Genomic DNA, 20,741 nt, shown 5'->3' on the forward strand with positions numbered 1-20,741 from the left:
CATGGATGGTACTGGGTGAGGCCGCTTGTCAACAAACTCAGTGAAACCAAAAGTGTGGAGAAGGCTTTACTTAGAGGATCAGCAGCCTTATTCAGATGAATATTGAATTCACCAAGAATTAGAATCTCAACAGAATGAGCAAGAAGACCTGAGACAAATTCTTCAAGAAAGTGAGTATGGGCCAGGAGGTCGATAGAGTGTCACAATCTGGTCGTGGCTGAGGGAGATGGACTTAGAATAAGAGCCTCAAAAGATTGGAATTCAGATTCTAGAAGTTAAATTGAAAATAGACATATATTAAGGCAACACCCCCACCTTATTTATATGGCCGAGCTATAAATTGTCCAGTTCTTGCTCTGTCATGAAGACATTGACCAGAGGGGCTTTGTTGGTAATAGATCGGATATTGTAGAGGTCAAACGCAGTTCATGGCATTTGTGGCCCACAAACCACTGACATTCGCAATGGCTAAGGTGGCTGAGCCGTGGTCTGCCCGCCAGCAACGACAGCTCCCCTACATCTCAGAGTTCACCATGGACGTACATCATGTTGCTGGCAAAACCAATCTTGTCGCTGACTGCCTCCCATGGGCCACTGCAGGGGCCGTCACTTGGGTCTTAACTATGCCCGCATGGCAGCTGACCAGGCCACCGACCCAGATGTGCAGGCTTTGAGGACGGCTGTCACAGGGCTGCAGGTAGAGGACGTGGCTTTCGATGACACTGGCACCACGCTCCTGTGCAACGTTTTCACGGCTTGGCCCCGGCCCGTCATCCCCACTGGCTGGAGGCAGCGTGTTTTCGACAATGTCCATGGCCTCTCCCACCCTGGCAAAAAGCTGTCTCAAATACTAGTGGCAGCCAAGTTCGTCTGGCACGGGCTCAAAAAAGACGTGAGAGACTGGGCTGACACCTGCGTGGAGTGTCAGCGCGCTAAAGTGCACAGCCACACCAGAGCCCCCCTGACACAGTTCCCGGTGCCCGGCCCCCTGCCCCCTCCCATGGTTTTACTTACCTCCTCACCATGGTGGACCCACTCGATGGCCAGAAGCCATCCCACTGTCATCTACGACGTCCACTGATGTAGCCCAGGAATTCATTGGGACCTGGATCACCCGGTTCGGCACCCCATCTGAACACTCCTCGGACCGGGGCTCACAGTTTGCATCTGAGCTCTGGAACGCAGTTGCAGAGAGCATAACGGTGAAGCTCCACCACACCACCGCATACCACCAATTAGGGGGGCAATCCGGGAACCGCCACAGCTGGGACGCGAACCCGTATCTCCTGCACCGCGGGCGACAACATTAACCAGTCGACTAAAGGGTCTGACCCGTTAGCCAAGGGCTAATGTGTGTACTTATCCGTGCACGTTACACTACCCCCTCCCCCCCTCTTTCGGGAAGTGTGTTTCATCAGCTCCCTCATGCCTCTGGGCGCACGCACTTCCGATGACCTCACGGTCTTCACCATCCCACTTCTGATACCAATGTAGCGAATTCGGGGTGGGTGGCAGACCGTAGCCCCCTTCCTTCGGTACATTGCCGCAATGTAACGATCCCGGATGAATAGGCTCGGTAGCCCTTGGCTAACGGGTCGGACCCTTTAGTCGCATGGTTAACGTTGTCTCCCGCGGTGCAGGAGATATGGGTTCGCGTCCCAGCTGTGGCCGTTACCGGGCTGCCCCCCTTAATTCGCTACAGTATGTAGTGGACTATAGGGGCACAGTGTTATGGTTCGCCCACCCCGCGCCGTGGCCCGCCCACCCCACGCCGGCAGCCAATCGGTTCGTCAGGGCCGGGCTTAGTCATCAGGGCTGGCCTTAAAGTTGGTGGCCTCCCACGTGCCCGTTGTCAGTTCGTGTTGTAACCTCCCCGCAGTAGCGGCGACTCTCCTCTCACGGCCCTTTTCTCTACGAGCTCATCCCAGCCCTTGGTTCATGTTTGTCCCTTGCAAGATTCCCCCGTGGAAGTATCCTGCCTTGTTCGCGTTTGGATTACCCGCGAGTTTTTTTCCCCCTTGGACTTTCCGTTTTTTCCTTTTCGCTCATTGCCTTCCTATGTTTGAATAAAGTACGCCAGTTTTCGGCTAACCCCATCCCTGTCTAGTGTCGTGCGCTTGGGGTCTTCCACAAACCCTAACACACAGTTCACCATAATTTGTTGACTTTCTGTGTTAGGTAGACACTGACCCTTTAAGAAAGGTTTCCGGGTTGACAGGGCGGAGCGAGGACTAGGATTATTAGAGCAGCGCCATGTTGCTCGCATTGTGATTTGTATGGAAGAATAAATAACACACTAGTAGTCAATGAGAGAAATTGTCCGTCTCTACTTTCCTGCAATTTCCACAAGGTAAACATTGTAAAGCGCACTGAGTGGCTGGTAGACGAGAAAGCACTATATAAATGCTGTCCATTTACCATTTCCCATTTAATAGACGGCTGCTTTTTAGTAAATTTAACAACAGTCTCAAAGAGCTATCTGGGATTATGTTTATGTAACCAGGGTAGTTAACCATCGATTTGTCATGTTGGTTATGTTACTGTCCCTTTAATGAGGTTGACATATCGATATGCTCCGCGCGCAGGGAGCGCGACAGGTGGCTTTCTCTCGTCTCACTTTTATTTCTCTTCCTGTGCCGGTGGTGTGGGTCGGTCCGTTGGAGTTTTTGGAGTGAAAACAGATTCACAGTTAATTAAAGGTCGTCAGCTGAGGTATAACCCTGAACCACAAGAGTTGGCCGAGGAGCTGCTACTTCGCACTTAGGACTTTTGAACATTTGATATTCCGGTGAGTTAACGGTTGTAGCTGTTAGCTTAGCATACTAACTACATTAGCGATGAATGCACACAGAAAACTGATTTAGACTCTGTACTTCTTTGAAAAAAAACAGTCGGGATAATCTCGAAGAGGATAAAATTAGTTCATGAATATGTGATAATTGTGTTGTGTGTCTATGAGCCGTATGTAGCCACCAATCAAGTAGTGTGTGATATTCAGCTTGTGTTGAGGCTCTCATATTTCCTCATGCAGCTAAGCTTCGTGTAAGCTATGTATGGAGCCCTGCTAGCAGCTGGGTGTTTGAACTGTAAAATAATTAGATGTATTTAATTTTTAAGGTGTTTATGTTGAATTCATGTACTTTGAGGTATCCTATGAATTGCGTTAGTATGTACAGTTGTTCTGAGTTGGACATTTATTATGGGCTTGTGACGAGTAACTGTCCTGTGCATGTGTGTAGGCTGGTTTTTGGGGGTTGCTTTGGAGCTCTTCGGTTGGACCTCGAGTCGTCGTCTGTCCACCATCTCATCGGCTGTCATTCCACCAACATCACAGTCATCACCAGGGACATCTTGTGGGACATCCATTGCAAAAGAGGTCGGTAGGACTTTTGAGTGCACTCGTTTGATTTTATTGTCCCCTTATTTTAGTCTTTGAAACTTTTCTGAGATCTCAGGGATTTTTTTTGTGATCTACCAATTATCTGTTTGGCCAGTGGTGGATAAACAGGGAAAATAAAAAACATTCAGTGTGTGGAAAGATATTTGTCAACAGTATATTGTGCGATACTGTGACCTTTTATTTTTTCCAATGGCTATAATATAGTTCCTTTTCACATAGCCCATCGGTTGGCGTGTGTGTTATTTGGGGTGGATATTTCATGCCTGCTTTAACAGGCAGACAAGTAAGTTACAGCCAGTCTCCTCATCGAATCTAGATTAGAGACAAACCCCTGCTTCCTACTTAAATACTCTGCACTGTCTTTAAAGTGACAGGTCTAGTGGGTTACATTTATTGATATTGATTGAGAGAGATACGCTACTTTCACAGCAGATAAAGTATGCTTGTATTTCAATAAACACTCATGCCAATATCGGCAAAAAAACTTCCAATTTTGATTTTCGCCATTTAAGTCCTGCAGGCCTGCTTAAGAGCATGTGTCTCATTGTTAAAGCAGGTTGTAGGCTTCTTTAGTTGCCTTTTTCTGGTAGTGAGAGATGCAACTGAATCAAAAAGACTAGAGATATACCTGTAGTCTAATGCTAAACCAACACCAGTTGCTGTCACTTTGTGAAACTAACTGTGACTCTGACACCGAACTAAGGTGACTAGCATCTAGCTAGTCAGCTCATTGACTAGCTGCAAAACATTTGACAGGCCAGACGTAATACTGATATGGAAAACTGTGTCATGTTGTTTCAATATTAGCTTGTGATTTACACGTAGGGGCCACACGTTTAACGTGGAGATGAATTGATATTGAGGAGTTATTAATATTCCTTTTTTATTTTTATTTTTTTTGGGGGGGGGGAATTGTATCGGGCCAATTACCTGACTCTTCCGAGTGGTTCCAGTCACTGCTCCACTTCCTCTGCCGATCCGGGGAGGGCTGCAGACTACCACGTGCCTCCTCTGATACATTTAGAGTCGCCAGCTGCTTCTTTTCACATGACAGTGCGGAGTTTCGCCAGGAGGACGTAGCGTGTAGGAGGATCACACTATTCCCCCCAGTTCCCCCTCTGCTCCGACCAACCACAGGAGGCGCTAGTGCACATACCCACATCCGGTTTCCCACCTGCAGAAAAGACCGCCATGTCACCCAGATGCCCCAGTTATTAATATTTCTAGGAAGTGATGAATTGCTAAAACTAAGCCAAGCTGTTGAGTTTCCAATGACAAAAATTCCTATTTGCTACCAGACGAGTTAGAGAAGAAAAAAGAAATAAAATAAAGAAAGCCACTTAATTTTGCCATTATATTTTTACAACGAATTGTATTCTTACAACGATTTTGTTCTCTGCATTTACCGTATTGTATAGGAGCAGTGGGCCGCTGCGGCGCTCAGAGACCAACTCCAGTTCTTCTTACCATTGCTTTGGTCAGGGGAACATGCAGGAGTATTAACCCTAACATGCATGATGCATGTCTTTTTGATGGTGGGAGGAAACTCGGGGAAACCCAGAGGAAACCCACGCAGTATGGGGAGAACATGCAATTAGTAAGTGTTATCACGATGATGCAGTGGCAAGAAAGGCAACACTCACATGATTAAACTAGGTTCAGCCCAACATCTTAGCAGGTGAAATATTTTTGCTGCACATATTGTTGATACATAGTTTGCGTTATGTTGAATAATACAACCATATTAGCCCCAAAAGAGTGGGGGTTTTTTTTGTCCTTGCACGTTGGCATCAGTCAGGTTTTAACCTGATGTCTTGAACACCGGGAGTAGGGTTTGTGCAGTAAGGCCAATGAGTGCCAATGAGTTGGAGGCCTCACTTAATCTCAAGAATTCCCTGTGGAGCAATGTGGCAATAAGATTATTAGCCAAGGCATGAAGTCTTGACAGTCGTGCATTCAAAATTGAGTGGAGCTGCCAAATGTCATCTTAGTAGACTGTGATTTTTCTTTATGAAACACCTTTTCTTTAGTCTCATGGCTTTCAAGGTAGAGATGTATTTGCTGGGCGTGCTGGGTTGTTGCTAAAATAAGACTGCAGGGTTAATGGCATAGACGTCGATGCCAATCCTGTGTTTCATTGGATGCTGTGTGCTGCTGAGACGGTTATAAAGGGTTTAAATTAATATTTTTATTGTATGGAATATGAATTTCTGCTCATATGTATCTGATTTTTTTTTTTTACCCAGATCCAACATATGATCAAATTGCCATTAGACTCTCAATTTCCAACATTTGCACATCCTCCCCTTCTTTGGGAGTGTGAGGTTTGCTGAGTTTGCAGATGAAAATCAGATTAATTTGTTAATTTGACTTATTAGACAAGCTGCCACTTGAAATAAATACATATTTACCAAATTAAGTGAGAGACATGGAGTAAAATAAATAGGAATTTGAAAGCACATCTGTGTTGTAAAACAAACTGGCATTGACATTATTTCATATGACCACCAGATGGCTGCAGATATCTTTTGTATGTGTTGCAAGACGTTATGGAAAGTAAAACTGATGTGGATATGAACTGATATGATCTTTTACAATGCTGAAGTTGTATATCTTGTAAATAAATAACGCATGATCTGATTTTTTATTCAGCTTTATGGCTCATCCCTAGTGGGCATGATGGAAATCAGACATGGTGAGCTTGTACGAGATGAATATGATATTCCAATCAGGCAACACTGTAAGTAAATTATAGTTTTTCAGTTTATTGCGTGTATTTTTTTCATCATGCAAGTTTGGGGGCGCGAACACGTACACAGGCCCGTTCAAAATGCGTCTTGGGTTATCCGATCACAAGTGGACAGCGTGACGTGGTTGTTACCACCTGGTTTCAGAATTCATCTCCACATGTGTCTCATTTGACCACTTGTGATTGGATTTCACTTCAGTATGCAATATGCAAATAACCACGTACATCACCAGAGTCTGCACTCGAAATGAAATCAATATAGACTTGATTAGTGATGGACAAAACTCACAAAATTGCTTCACGGTGAAGTCACTGGAAGCGGTGAATCACTGGCACCGCTCTGCCTGCCGCCATCTGTGTGTGTGTCATCAACATATTTGTTATATATTTGTATGTTTTTTAAAATGTAATTAAATTTAGTCAACGAAAACTGCTGACACAATATTAACAACTACTCGCGATAAGAGATATTCAGTGAATGTAGTCAAAACCGTTCTGCAAATTTTTATAAACTAGAAACTTTTGTATGCAGAGGCTCAGAGTAGCTTACAATGCTATGAGGTGTTGCTTCATGTCCCCAGGTGGCATAGTGCTAGTCAGTTTTTTGTGTCCTCAGATGTGCCTACATTTGATGTACTTTTAAGATGGCTAATGTATAATTTTATGTGTCGCCTGGATGTGTTGGAGAACAGCATCATAGAGGCTCTAACCAGCCCTACGAAAAGCTGCTATCGGTTCACATCCAGACTTCAAAAGCACTGGCGAGACAGCCTGTATCTGTTATGAACTGACTGTGTTGTACGGTGTGTGTGTGGACGCCTCACATGTTGTGTGTGTGTGTGTGTGTGTGTGCGCGCGCGTGCGCGTACTCGTGGAATGTAGGGATGTCATGTAGGCCTAAATGTTTGTTTTTTTATTAAGAATTGTATTGTTTTTATTTTATTGTATTGTTGCTTCTATTCTATGGACCGGTTGTGTGTCCGAAATAAAGATTATTATTGTTTGTGTCTGTATGTTGGCAGAAATAACCTGTAGCTGACCAATGCAGCCAGGGACACATTTGCTTTCACTTTGCCACACGCGTCCCTGACCACCTGGAGATGTGGTCTGAGTGACTGGATCTCAATGCATCCTGAAATAAGTCTCAGTATACTCCTGTGTAATTAGCACTGTCCGCTAGTGATCGGCTCACCCGGGAACAGGGCCAAACACACACACACACACACACACACACACACACACACACACACACACACACTCTCTCTCTCTCTCTCTCTCTCTCGCTCTCTCTCTCTCTCTCTTAATTAGTTTGCGATTATCTTGCTGCTTAACTACATTGGTTTTTAACCTCTAAATACCAGAAGCCATTTTAAACAATTTATATTGTGCTTGCAATTTCCACACACTGTGAATTATCACTACTGGCGAAACGGTAAAAATTGCCAGACTGTCTTAACAATATTAAGTAATGTGACCTGAAAAATCTCACAAGGGTCTGTTGAAGAGGGAGTGAATGGCATGTCTAGCAGAACACAAATTACAAAAGTGTTTATGACTTGAAAACAACCATGCCAACGCTAATATTATCTGATATGAAAAGCCACTTTATTTGACGTTGTATTCCTACAACGAATTTGTCTTCTGCATTTAACCCATGCTATTGTATAGGAGCAGTGGGCAGCTGCAGCACCCGGGGACCAACTCCAGTTCTTCTTTCCATTTCCTTGGTCAGGGGCACAGGCAGGAGTATTAACCCTAACATGCATGTCTTTTTGATGGTGGGAGGAACCCGGAGCACCCACAGGACAGCCATGCAGGCGGGGAGAACATGCAAACTCCACACAGAAAGAACGTGGGACGGCCTGGGACGGCTTGGGGTTCGAACCCAGGACCTTCTTAATGTGAGGCAACAATGCTAACCACTGGGCCACGGTGCCGCCTTGGTCTGTATATCTGTACGAGGTTACAATACAAGATATCCGACACATTGCTGTTGTTGCCTGCACAATGCAAGCCAGAGCAGATGGGATGGTGTCCCTAATGAATAATTATGCTGCAACCAGTTCAGAAAGAAACTTTAATTAACAAAGGCAGTGCAATAGTCACAGTTTGGAAATTAATTGTTTGTTTACTTATCAATGTTTCATTTTAAATAAAGTCAGTATAACATATTGACTTTGTTTAAAATGAAACAAAGTGTCAATATGTCAAAAGAGCCATTATTTGTTGTATGAATGAACGTAAAGAGGTATTTTAATGTCATATACATTGGGGTCACAAGTTCTCACGTGTTACCTTCTGATTAGGTATGTATCAAATTACACTGAAATATGGTCAGCCACTCCAATCGCAGATATTCTTCATTTGCTTAACAAGGTAACCAAGTCTTTTATCAAATGGTATCCTTTACATAGAAGGGAGGCTGTAGTCTGGGGTAAATGAAAGGGTGAAACTGTTATTTGCCAGTTATAGGCAAAATGAGCTTATCACAAGGTTTTATTGTGAGGGCAAAGTGACGACAGCCTCTCTCTGTTGACTTAAGTGTAATTGGGCTCTTAGGGCCACCTTTGAGCTTGTATACATAGCATAAGAAGTTACCTCCCACCCTTTCAACCACACACCAACTTCTAACAGACGAACTCAGAAGATCGTACACATACACGGGGGCATAGGCATGCAGTAATTACACACAAGCACACAACGTTTGAGGGTTCCCACACATACTGGAAAACCTGAAAATTTATAGACTTGTTTTCCAACCATGGAAAACACCTGGAGAACTATATAATTGATCAAATGCCCTTGAAATATTATTGAGATCATGGAAAATTGTGAAGTTGTCAATAAAAATGTATTTTGACATGCTGAGATTGAATGTTTTTGACTAATTTTTTGTTGATTGCAATGTTTTTAGCAACATTTTTAGCTGCTAAAATTGCACATCTGTGTTTAAAATTTGTGGCGTGTGTTCGGTGACCAGTTAAAAGTTAAACAGCCAATTTAGAAAGTGTTGAGACTTTCACTGATGGTTGATACTGAATAATATGACCCTCTGTGTACAACAGCTGTCATGTATATCCAAGCAGAATCACGGAAAAAGTCCTGGCAAATGATTGTGGTGCATGGTGGCCCAGTGGTTAGCATTGTTGCCTCACAGCAAGAAAGTCCTGGGTTCGAACCCCAGGGCATCCCAGATCCTTTCTGTGTGGGGTTTGCATGTTCTCCCTGTGTCTGCGGGGGTTTCCTCCGGGTGCTCTGGTTTCCTCCCTCCATCAAAAAGACATGTATGTTAGGGTTAATACTCCTGTCTGTGCCCCTCACCAAGGCAATGGAAAGAAGAACTGGAATGTGTCCCCTGATACTGCAGCTGCCCACTGCTCCTATACAATAGGATGGGTTAAATGCAGACAGATTTCATCTTAGCCAAACAACTGTACAATGACAAAAATAAAGTGGCTTTCTTTCCAAAAACACACACATACCTGTTCATACATCATTTTATCTATTTTGAAGTTTAGCAATAAACCCGTTTTACATAATGTCATAATGAAAAGATGGCGATTGCCTATAATAGGCCTCACCCTTGACTAGTCAAGTGTGAGAAAGAGTCAACGGAGAGTCATAATTTAACATTGACTGACAGTTTGTGTTACCCTTCCCTAACCTTAGTATTCATGTGTGAGATGGCAAAATAATGTAGTCTTATTCTTTTTTCTTTTGTTTTTTTAAATCTCCCCCCTCCCTTTTTTTGTTGTTGCCCAATTGTATCCGACCAATTACCCCACTCTCCGAGCTGTCCTGGTTGCTGCTCAACCCCCTTTGCCAAGCCAGGGATGGCTGCAGACTACCACAGGCCTCCTCCGATACATGTGGAGTCGCCAGCCGCTTCTTTTCACCTGACAGTGAGCAGTTTTGCCAGGGGGGACGTAGCACATGGGAGGGTCATGCTATTCCCCCTAATTCCCCCTCCACCCCGAACAGGTGCCCCGACCAACCAGAGGAGGCGCTAGTGCAGCCACCAGGATACATACCCACACCCGGCTTCCCACCTGCAGACACGGCCAATTGATTCTGTTGAGACACCTGACCAAGCCAGAGGTAACATGGGGATTCGAACTGGCGATCCCCGTGTTGGTAGGCAACGGAATAGACCACTATGCTATCCGGATGCCCTGTAAAGTCTGTTATTCTACATGCATTTTCTCCTGTTATAGGTATGGTTTAGCCTTGTTCACACGACAGGAAAACTAGCTGGATTTTAGGCCCATGTGTTCCTCTTGAGAATCGAGGTGGGCGGTTCCAACTGGAGGTTGCTCATATGCAGTTATCTTCCCAGATGATACTATCGTGTGAAGTATTTACGATTCAATCTTTACCCTCCCTATCGCCTCACGGCCTGATTAATGTCAAACATGTTTGAATTTTATGACTCGAAATCCAAAATCTTTTAGTGTGAGAGGACCGATGAGGAACTCTCCAGCAGAACCCCACATCAGCCAATGAGAGCCGAGCTGGGTAGGGAGGGGATTTTTCTGTAGCCAGCTGGCTCTCGAAAATTTAAAACTCAAAACAAGTTCTTTTTTTAGTCTAATTATTTCATTCTTTTTTACTCTGCAGCAATGCACACAAACGACCAACAGGTTGGTTGTCAACCTTCATGCTTGTTTTGCTCTGAAGTAATTTCGGATGACAAGAGTTTTTGTTAGTGTTTTTCTTCTTAAATGGCAGTTGTTATTTAAAGTGTTGCGTTACTGTCACCTGCTGGTTGGAAATAAAACAGATCTGAGAGTGACTGATCATAGGATAATCTTTAAGTGTGATGATCTTTGTCATCTAGTGTGTGTTCTCTGACAACTGAAGGATATCCTGAGAAATCTGTCCCAACAGAGGAGTGTAGCCATTACAACAATTGTTCCTGGTATATTTGTGTGGCTGAAATGTTTCATTTCAACTTGTATCATATTAATTGCCTGTCATTTAATGGGACTTGGATGATTTGTCTCCTGTAAATGAGATGAATTGGAAACTCTGTCACTGCCTAGTCCTTACATCCTGAAATAGTGAGAGGATTTCCTCCTGTGTTGTGTCCACCAATACTCACATGTTAAATATCACCCTGAAAGCACATTACTTGGTATGCATTTGTATGTGAAAAATGAGGGTTTGGAGATTTTCCTGCCCCCAGCTTGTCTTTGGGTTAACTTTTAAAACACTGGCTAGACAAACATCGACAAAGCAAGGAAAATCGTGCACACAAACACAGTCATACTTTCTGTCTCTCTTTCTCTCTGCCTGTCTATCTCAACCACACATATACACAACACACACATATTCTCTCACACACAAAACACATACATATGCTGTTTGAGTTCATGCACATAGTGTTTTCTTTTTTGCCCCTGTGAAATAGTTTGAAGGCTCTCAGTTTCAATATGATTAAGGGCACTGCAGGAAATGAATCATTTGAAATGGTTACCCTAAGCTGGTCCCAATTACCCTACCTTGAAGAATGCCATTTGGAAGGGCTTTTTTTCCCCCTTTCTCGACCTTTTCCTCCTTTAAACTGTATCCCCAGACCGTGTGACTGGGTTGTAAGTTTCTCTTTCTTTCAGTTTATGCTTTTGTGTGTGTGTGTGTGTGTGTGTGCGTGTGTGTGTGTGTGTGTGTGTGTGTGTGTGTGTGTGTGTGGTGTGTGTGAGTGTGTGTATGTTTGTGTGTATATGTCTGTGAAGGCAGTTAGCTACCATACTGTACTACATCAGTATTGTGTTTAGCCAATGGCTCCCACCTCTAGTTCTATTGATGTTTTCCTCATTGAATTCCAGTAATCTGGGAGACTTGGCCAGAATGATTCACTCTCCTAGCTTGCAGTTGAAAATGCTGAATTAGTCTTCACAGTGGCTTCAGACTACAATATAACTTAAGAATTTGTTAGAGAACTTACCTCAACTGAACGAAATAATAATAACAGTTGCAGACCTTTACTATAGAATTATAAAACTTATTGCCTAAACTCAGATGAACATGGACACACACACACACAAACATGCTCTATCAATTTAAATGGCACATCTGTTTTATCAAAACACATAGCCTTACATCTTCTGCAAGGGAAACACCACCCAATTAGCATTTTCTCCTATTTCGCACCTCCATTTCTCCTCTCCCTGCATCCTCCTCCCAAATGTTATATTGTTGTCCCACTGACAGACGAAACGATGAACAAGAAGCCCCCGAAGTGATAACATCAGACAGAGCTTATTTACACTTACGAGGAGGAAGCCATTGACCCCCCCACAAACACCCATCCATCCCTCGTCTATACAAGCTGATGACAGTGAGGGATTAGTTGTTGTTGTTTTTTCTTCTTCGTCTTTTCCCAGGCTGCTGGCAAAAGTAGATCCAGATGCTGTATGCAATCGAGGCATTGTGAAACTCCCTAGTCAATCTGACTGTGTGTATTTAGATTCAGGAATTGTTTAAAGGAAATATGGAGTTGAAATTCATAAGTGAGAGGGGTAGCTTTATTTATTTTATTTTTTTAAGGGATTGCCGTATTTCCTCTGTAGAGCAAGATAACTTAAAGAGTAGGAATTGTTTCGTGAATATTTGACTTTCAGATGGAATGACTGTTTTATAAACCTTCCACCCCACACTTCTATTTATCTGTGAATGTGAGTGAATGTTATGCATTTATGTGTTTATGTATCTGTATGTATATTTGTACATTGTGGTGCAGTATGTTTCTGTGCATGTACTGGCTGTGCATGTACTGGCTGTAAAGACTATCTATCTATCTAGCCATCTATCCATCCATCCAACTATCTATCTATCTATCTATCGAGTGTTTGAGCGATCGATCGGGGCAGGCTGGGCTAACTGCTAGCCCATGCAGACTGGCGGTTCTGACAGTCATCCTGGCTGGCGTTTGTTCTCTTGGACAGTGATTACTTTTTTTTTAGTTTGGACATATGTGTTAGTTTGAATGTGTGTGTTCTTGTAGTTCTTGAATGTGTTTTTGTCTGTATGTTGCACTGCTGTGGGCTGGGGGAAATGGCATTTCGTTTCATTTCATGTGTGCAAGTACATGAGGTGAAATGACAAAGTGTTCCTGATTCCTGATATCTATCTGTCTAGCTTAGCTAGCTAGCTATAAATGTTGTTGACTCAGTCAAATTTTATCTGAACTCTCAAACCTATGCCCCTTTGTCTTCTTCCTACTTCCCATTCTGCCTTTTGCTTCATACCGCTCACCCCCAGAGGCGACAGACCAGGGGGTCGGCAGAGGTGGCCGGCGTGAGCTGAAGTCAGTTCCCTTCATCAACAATCGTGTCAGCATTGTTGAAGAGTCAGCTGTTGTCTGAGGATCTGGTGAATGGGGTGGAGATCCGATGCGAGGAGAAAGGTAGTTGCCCAGCTGCTTGTCACCTGTGCCACCACCAGACCATGATAGGAGATGGTGGAGGTGATGGGGGAGGAGGCAGCTGCAGTGTTAATGGTCGGGGCAGTGAGAAGCTCTCTCCCATCCCTGCTGGGTTGTGCCCCTCTATAGTCTAGTCCAAGACAACATCACCAAAGAGGTGAGACGGCAGCAATGGGGTACCAGAATGTGTGTGAATGCATTAATCTGTGTGTGTGTGGGGGCGGGGGCAGAGAGAAAGGGAATTTTGAATTTTAACCAACTCTTTATTTTACATAAAACAAAAACTCAACAATGACATGTCCATTTCACAACATCAAACATGGGCAACTCTTTTACATTAAAACATCCAAAAAGGTCTTTAGAAAAAAAAAGTGGTTCAAGTCACATACACCCAAAGTGCTCAAAAAATATTACGCAAAAACAGAATTAAATACCAATTGCCCCTCACTGACTGACTGACTGAGCAAATGGCTGTAGTGAAACATCACCGCACAATAAATTCCTCCAATTTGTTCATTAGGGTAAAGAAACTTGAAATCCTCTCTGACTCTCGCCTTCTCCCTTGCGATGAACAAAAGAAGTAAGTCTTCCGCTGAACCATTATTAATTCGACTTTTCCTACTTTTATAAATCGAAAACTTAGCTTGTCCCACTACAAAATGTAAAAGTTGCCACATTCCTGCATCCTTTCTCTTGTACCCTGCGCCAAAGATAAAAACAGTTTACTTCCATTTTTCACTACAGTGTGAGAATATGATAGAGAGAGAGTGTTGAATACCAGTAAATTTAGAGGGGAAATAAATATGTTTAGTAAAAACGAGATAAAGAAATGCAGGGCAGGCTAAACTAACCGCTAGCCCATGCAGACCGCAGTTCCAGCAGTATCCTGGCGTTCACTTCTCTCAGTGATTTTATTTATTAATTTATTTATTTGGATATGTTAGATACATGTGTTTTTGTAGTTTTTTGTAGTTTGGATATATGGTGCTTGTAGTTTGGATATGTGTTTTTGTCTTCGTGTTGCACTGCTGTGGGCCGGGAGGAATGAAATTTCCTTTCATTTCATGTGTACAGGTGTGTGGAATGAAATGACAAATGCATGTTCCTGATCCCTGAAGTGATGCGTACCCTGGAGTTTGTCTTTACTGGTACATTTTTGACAGCTGGAAACTATCTGTCCTATGATCATCATAACATTGTGAAAGTAGGTTTGCAAGCACACACATCTACAGATACACACAAATAAATACACAAACAATCTGTTTAGAATAAGATACAGTTGTTGACATATCAATGAGATGGTCAGTAGTAACTGCATCATGAGCAAAAAAAAGAAAATGAAATCACAAGGAAAATAGTAAACCATATTTCTTTACTTGCGGAAAATTATGTGAAACATTCTTTGGTTTCTTACAAATATGCACAAGCAAATTTAGTGCATTTGCCAAACAATACCTCTAGGTGGCATACATTGGTTAACATTGACCACTACATATAAGCAGTATGATAGAAAAGCTATAAAAAGATGACGTAATGGTTTGCCTCCTTTGTGGGGATAGAATGTATGTGTGTGCGTGTGTGTGTGTGTGTGTGTGTGTGTGTGTGTGTGTGTGTGTGTGTTTGCCTCTGTCTCAGTCTCCATGTGTATGTCTACATGAGCATGTTTTTGTGCGAGAATGCATAGAAGTTGGTGTGCACACATTGTGTCAACAGATACTGTATATATTTGGATGTCTGCGTGATCATAAATGTGGGTCTTCGATTCTGAATGACAAACATGTGTAGCTCAATTCCTGATTCATCAAAGAAGGCCTTGGAATATTGGATATTGGAGGTAAGTCACGTCAGATAGCTCATCCATAAGGTAATTTAGGATCGGGCTCTGGCTCCGCTTGACATTTAGTCTACCACATTTTCCTTTGTCTGGGCTCCATTTAAGGAAGGCAGATGCAATTAGAGGTCTTGGGGAACGTCATGCTACCTAGCAGAAAGTGTGTGCACATGTGTATGTACGAGTGTTTTTGCGTGCACACGTTTGTGTGTGTGTGTATTCGTGTGTGTGTGTGGTGTGACTCACCTGTAAACAGTTCTGTGTGGGCCTTTGCTCACGCATTATGATGTTGCCTCCCTTCTGAATCAACGAACACAAATGCACACGTATACACACATGAGCTGCCCCCCCCTTCCCACACACACACACACACACAAGAGACACTACTCTCCATGGGAAGTAGACTGGTTCACCCCCCCCCAATCAAGGATCTTATTACCTTACCTTCTATAATTACACCAGGCAACAACTATACAAGAGCAAAATACAATACACACATTCTCTCTCTCCCTCTCTCTTACTCTCTTTCTCTCTCTCTCTCCCTCTGTCTCTCTGTCTGTCTTTGTCTCTCTCTCACTCTCTGTCTCTCTCGCTCTCTGTCTCCCTCTTCCTGTCTCTCTCTCTTTCTCTGACTCTCTCTCCCTGTCTCTCTCCCTGTCTTTGTCTCTCTCTCTGTCTCTGTCTCTCTCTCTCTCTCTCTCTCTCTCTCTCTCTCTCTCTCTCTCTCTCTCTCTCTCTCTCTCTCTCTCTCTCTCTCTCTCACACATACACACACACACACACACACACACACACACACACACACACACACACACACACACACACACACACACACACACACACACACAACAAAGCCCCCTGTACGTGCTGCCCATAACAAGCACCACAGCTCTGAAGAAAAGAAGGCACAATCAATAGCAGACGGCCCCTAGTGGGCTCCGTCGATAGATAAACGTGAGGAAGAGCAAAATGTCCTCTTTTTCCCTCCCTCCTAAACACCTCTCTGTCCCTCCCTCTCTTTCCTCCCACCCAACCCCTGGTCTTCTGGGGATGTAGGGGGTATGAGGAGGAGGATTAGGAGGAGGAGAGGTAGACTGCAGTGGTTTGCTCTGGCAGGCTCTCAGCCCCTCTGAGGTAGCTTGAGGCAGGATTATTAGCTTCTTATTGATGTCATCGACCCCCTGGGAGGGTAGGGAGTCCGCCGCTCTCCTCCTCCACTGTTTGTCTCTTTCTCATCTTCTCTTGGCTGTGACCGCTGCTGCTAGTCTGGGAGCCTTTACACACACACACACATAAGTACACTATATCTATATCTATCTATCTATCTATCTATCTATCTATCTATCTATCTATCTATCTATCTATCTATCTATCTATCTATCTATCTATCTATCTATCTATCTACCTACCTATATATATCTATATATATACATAGATATATATAGATATATATAAAATATACAATAATATACACAGCTTTACAGACGCAACAGCCCCTCCCCAACCAAATGAATCGCTCTCTCTCTCATATTCTCTTTCTCACAAAGTTTTACTTCAAACTACATTTTACTCTCTGAGATCTATCTGGCAAGACAACTTCCATGTGGTAAAAGCTTTCACAGAGATGAGGCACTTTTGACCCCAACCCCAAGCAATCAGAATACAAGCTCTGTTGCCCAGGCTATTTGTGTGTGCGTGTGTCTTTGTCCACAACACAGGCTTATATAGACATCTCGCAAGGGACTATCTGCATCTGTCAATGGTCTCTGACTAGCTGTCTGACTGTTTGACAGGGCATGTCATGTCCCTTTCATGTCAGTCTTGTCATTATTGAGCCAGAAGGGGATTATGTTCCTATGTGAAATTACCCCGTCTTTCCTCCTTGAAAAATATCCTACCGGGACTGAAAGGGAATAAGGGTATTAAAGGATTGAAAAAAAAAGAGCATTCATCCAAGCATCCAGTGTGATCCTGTTTTCATCATTACATTGAATATCAGCCCTCTTGGTTTGGTGTGTGGCTTTGTCAAAGACGTGAAAGTACCACTTCATCGCATGTCTCCAGTACTGCCCATTAACAGGGAGTAGTTTTAAGGATTTTGGGAAGAAAAACGGGTAAGCCACATCTTTGACACGTGTATTTATGAGTTTATCAACCTGATCTGACATTTCGGGGTCTTTCAGCACCTCTCGGGGGAAGGGGGGGGTTGCTGAGTTGGCTCTGTTGTTAGGCAGAGTATACATGTAAAAGCTTTATAAACCAACCTAAGATGAGGGCAAGAATGCTTCACCAGGACACAGCTCTATAAATATCCATATATCCACATACAAACAACAACACACACATGACCAAGAGACACATACCTCAGTATATGAACAAATAAGCTGATGCCAGTGGAGGCTGCCAGCAGTCCTGTGTCCTGTGCTGCTGTGATTGAATTATGGCAGCCCTCTTGAATAAATTGGCTCTGAGACTAATGACTCAGAATGGTCTATATCTTGCCTAGTGGCCCCTGTCATGCTCACACCGTACCCCCACTTTGTACTTCTTCCAATTCCAATTGTTTTTTATTTTTCTTCTTTAATTACTTGTGCTTTTAAAAAGGTCATTTCCTCTAAATGTAGGTTTGACTCATGTAGCTCTCTTAAACTTAGGCAGATGAGTGAGGTCATGGAAGGGTGGTCTGTTGTGGATTAACAAATTTACAGGGCAGCTTCCTTTAAACAATTTCTCCCTCCATCTTCGTCTGTCTCTCTTTTTCAATTTACTGAAACTTACAAATTAACTTAACAAATTGTAGTGCACATTAATTAAACGGTCGTTAAAGCATTTTCAGATCTCTTATTGAAATGAACTGATCTTACACTACTTCGTAATACCTTACGATTTATCGAGCTTTAAAAACTTCTGAAAGAGATTACAAAAACAACAAAATTAAAACATAAAAAACAAACAAACAAACAAACATCTATATCATATCTGGATAGATGAGTTTATTGGGTATATAGCATCTTACTAAATGGTCTCCTAGAGTACGAAATAGCCCCATGCATTTTCCAGTAAAATCTAGATCAAATTAACTTAGAGCATCCTCGGACACAATTGACACACCTAAAACCAATACATGAATAGATAGTGGTGCAGGGTTCCCCAGTGACCTGGTCCACCTCCATCAACCCCGGTGAACTGACCCTTCAGCTGGCCCGATATCTTTTTTTTTTTCCTGGAAGTACTTCTGATAGTGTTCCTAGAAACAGCCCATGGGTTTCATTGTTAACACCATTAGGTTTAAATGATTGGATGACGCACGCACACACACACACACACACACACACACACACACACACACACACACACACACACACACACACACACACACACACACACAGTCACCGTCAGTGGTGTCCTGTGTGTGCTGACTTGGGCTCTTCACCACCAGTGGTGATCATCTGATAAATCAATACTGTGGGCCAGCTGGCCAGTGTTTTCATGTATTAGCCTGTAAAGATGGACAGTAATATGGCCAGTTTAGACTACCCAAACAGATTAATACATTAAAGAGGTCACAATGACCTCTTTTGCCTTCTTGTAAGTCACAAAGGGGTTCAACAAAAGTGAGAAGTCCAACTACTGCTTTGGTGCCAGTGAGTCTGCAGGCTTTAAATGATGTCAAGGCTTGGAATTTGTGGCCACATTTGTTGCCGATGTGCAGTGTCCAGTTCACTGATCTTGTCCGCTGGTCAAAGCAGGGGGTGATTGTATTTCAACTCAATTTGTTGAGTATCAATAAGGTCAATAGAGATAAATTGCGGCATATTTGTTTAACAGTAGATTCTAATGTTATTGCAATTGTGCAGGCGACACTGGTTCCTGAAATAATCTGTCATGATTGCAAAAAAAGAGTCTTACACTGTTACCATCAATGTCCATAGTAAGACTGTTTATGCCATAACACTTGATTTTCTATCATGAATTGTTAATATAAATTAGTTTTTGCTGTCTTGCCCATTTTTTGGTTAATCTTATAAGCAACCCATATAGATTTATGTGTATCTGTGTTCTGGGAAGTGCATGATATGTTCTTAATCAATACCATATAGGGTATCATGTCCAGCTCTGCTGTGACACGGCTGACAGCACTGGACATATGGAGGAAGTGCTCTGTCCTGGACCTGTAAATGTGTCAGGTCATATCATTGAGGGATTTACTTCCATAATTCAATTTTTTTTTACCTGCACCTGCATATCATAATGATTTGTTGTTCTTGTATTTCTGTGCAGCTTAGTTTACACATTTTCATGTAACATCTATCACCTAAGAATCTCAAGTACATGCTTGTTCCTTTGATGCTGATGATTTTGTTGGTGTTTTTATCCTCCCCTCCCCCCAACCCCACCCCAATATGCCTCCCACCTCTCTTCTCTAAGCCACAATTAGATTCCCTGTTTACCCAGTGGAGACTGGCTTGCATTACTTCTCAAACATAAACACGGTGGTAATCGCTTTGTCTATTTTTCACATGTGCAGCCATGCAGTCAAGCGCACAGACCCGTATGGGGTTTTTCTAGGAATCTGGTGGTGGTAAACACATGGCGGTCCTGCGGTCTCTCTCTCTTGCCCCTAGCAGCGGAGGTCATTTCTCATTTCACATGTTTGTCTTGTCTGTGTAGATGCATAACTAGGCCCAAGGTCCAGGTTTTTTTTCTGTTTGTCTGTGGCCTGCTTACAATTACATTAGGTGGCAAGACCCCTGTTGCTATTGTTTTCTGCCAACAGTTAGCCACATGGGCTCAGCAAAGAGGAGAGAAAGGTAATAACCTTTTTCCTCTTTTCTGTTTTCTAGCTGGTTATTACATGCCAATGGATTACAGTGCTTTGCTCCCCCTATAATAACTCCACATTCAGCAGGCTGATTTAGAGAGGGTTGCATTGCACAGCAAATAAGGGGAAAGCCTCGACCACTGGAGGCCCGCTGATCCTATCAGCTACCGAAGGGGGGCTTTGGTTTGAATACTTTCAGTGTCCTTTTTCATATCTTCCTTTTTGTGCTCTACACCTCTTTCTCTCACTCTTATCTCTCAATCCTCTTTATTTACCCTAACCCCACCTGTCCATAATGCTCACTGTTGAATTCCCACCACATTGTCCCTTTTTCAGACTCTCTCCTACTGGCCGTCTTTCACTTGGCTGACTTGTACACTTACAGCAGTATCTGCTGCAGTGAATGAGAGTGAGTGATATTGAAAGGAAGTCAGTTCCCATGAAAGACTGTTTAGCCTCCTCTACATCTAACAATGCAGTGTTTTGGAAATACTAACATCAGCTTCTGGATGCATA

The 20,741-nt window shown here is 43.1% G+C and overlaps 1 protein-coding gene across 1 annotated transcript in view; it reads left to right on the forward strand.

The window, feature by feature from the left end:
* Positions 1–631: 631 nt before the first annotated feature.
* The window catches only part of LOC130121574 (astrotactin-2), a 134,133-nt gene continuing 114,023 nt past the window's right edge, over positions 632–20,741 (forward strand). The window contains 4 exon segments of the mRNA XM_056290420.1: positions 632–864; positions 13,457–13,579; positions 13,640–13,680; positions 13,683–13,729. Of these exon segments, the coding sequence (XP_056146395.1) occupies positions 632–864; positions 13,457–13,579; positions 13,640–13,680; positions 13,683–13,729 (444 nt within the window).

This window comes from Lampris incognitus, chromosome 12, assembly GCF_029633865.1.
Source record: "Lampris incognitus isolate fLamInc1 chromosome 12, fLamInc1.hap2, whole genome shotgun sequence".
NCBI classification, from domain to species: domain Eukaryota; kingdom Metazoa; phylum Chordata; class Actinopteri; order Lampriformes; family Lampridae; genus Lampris; species Lampris incognitus.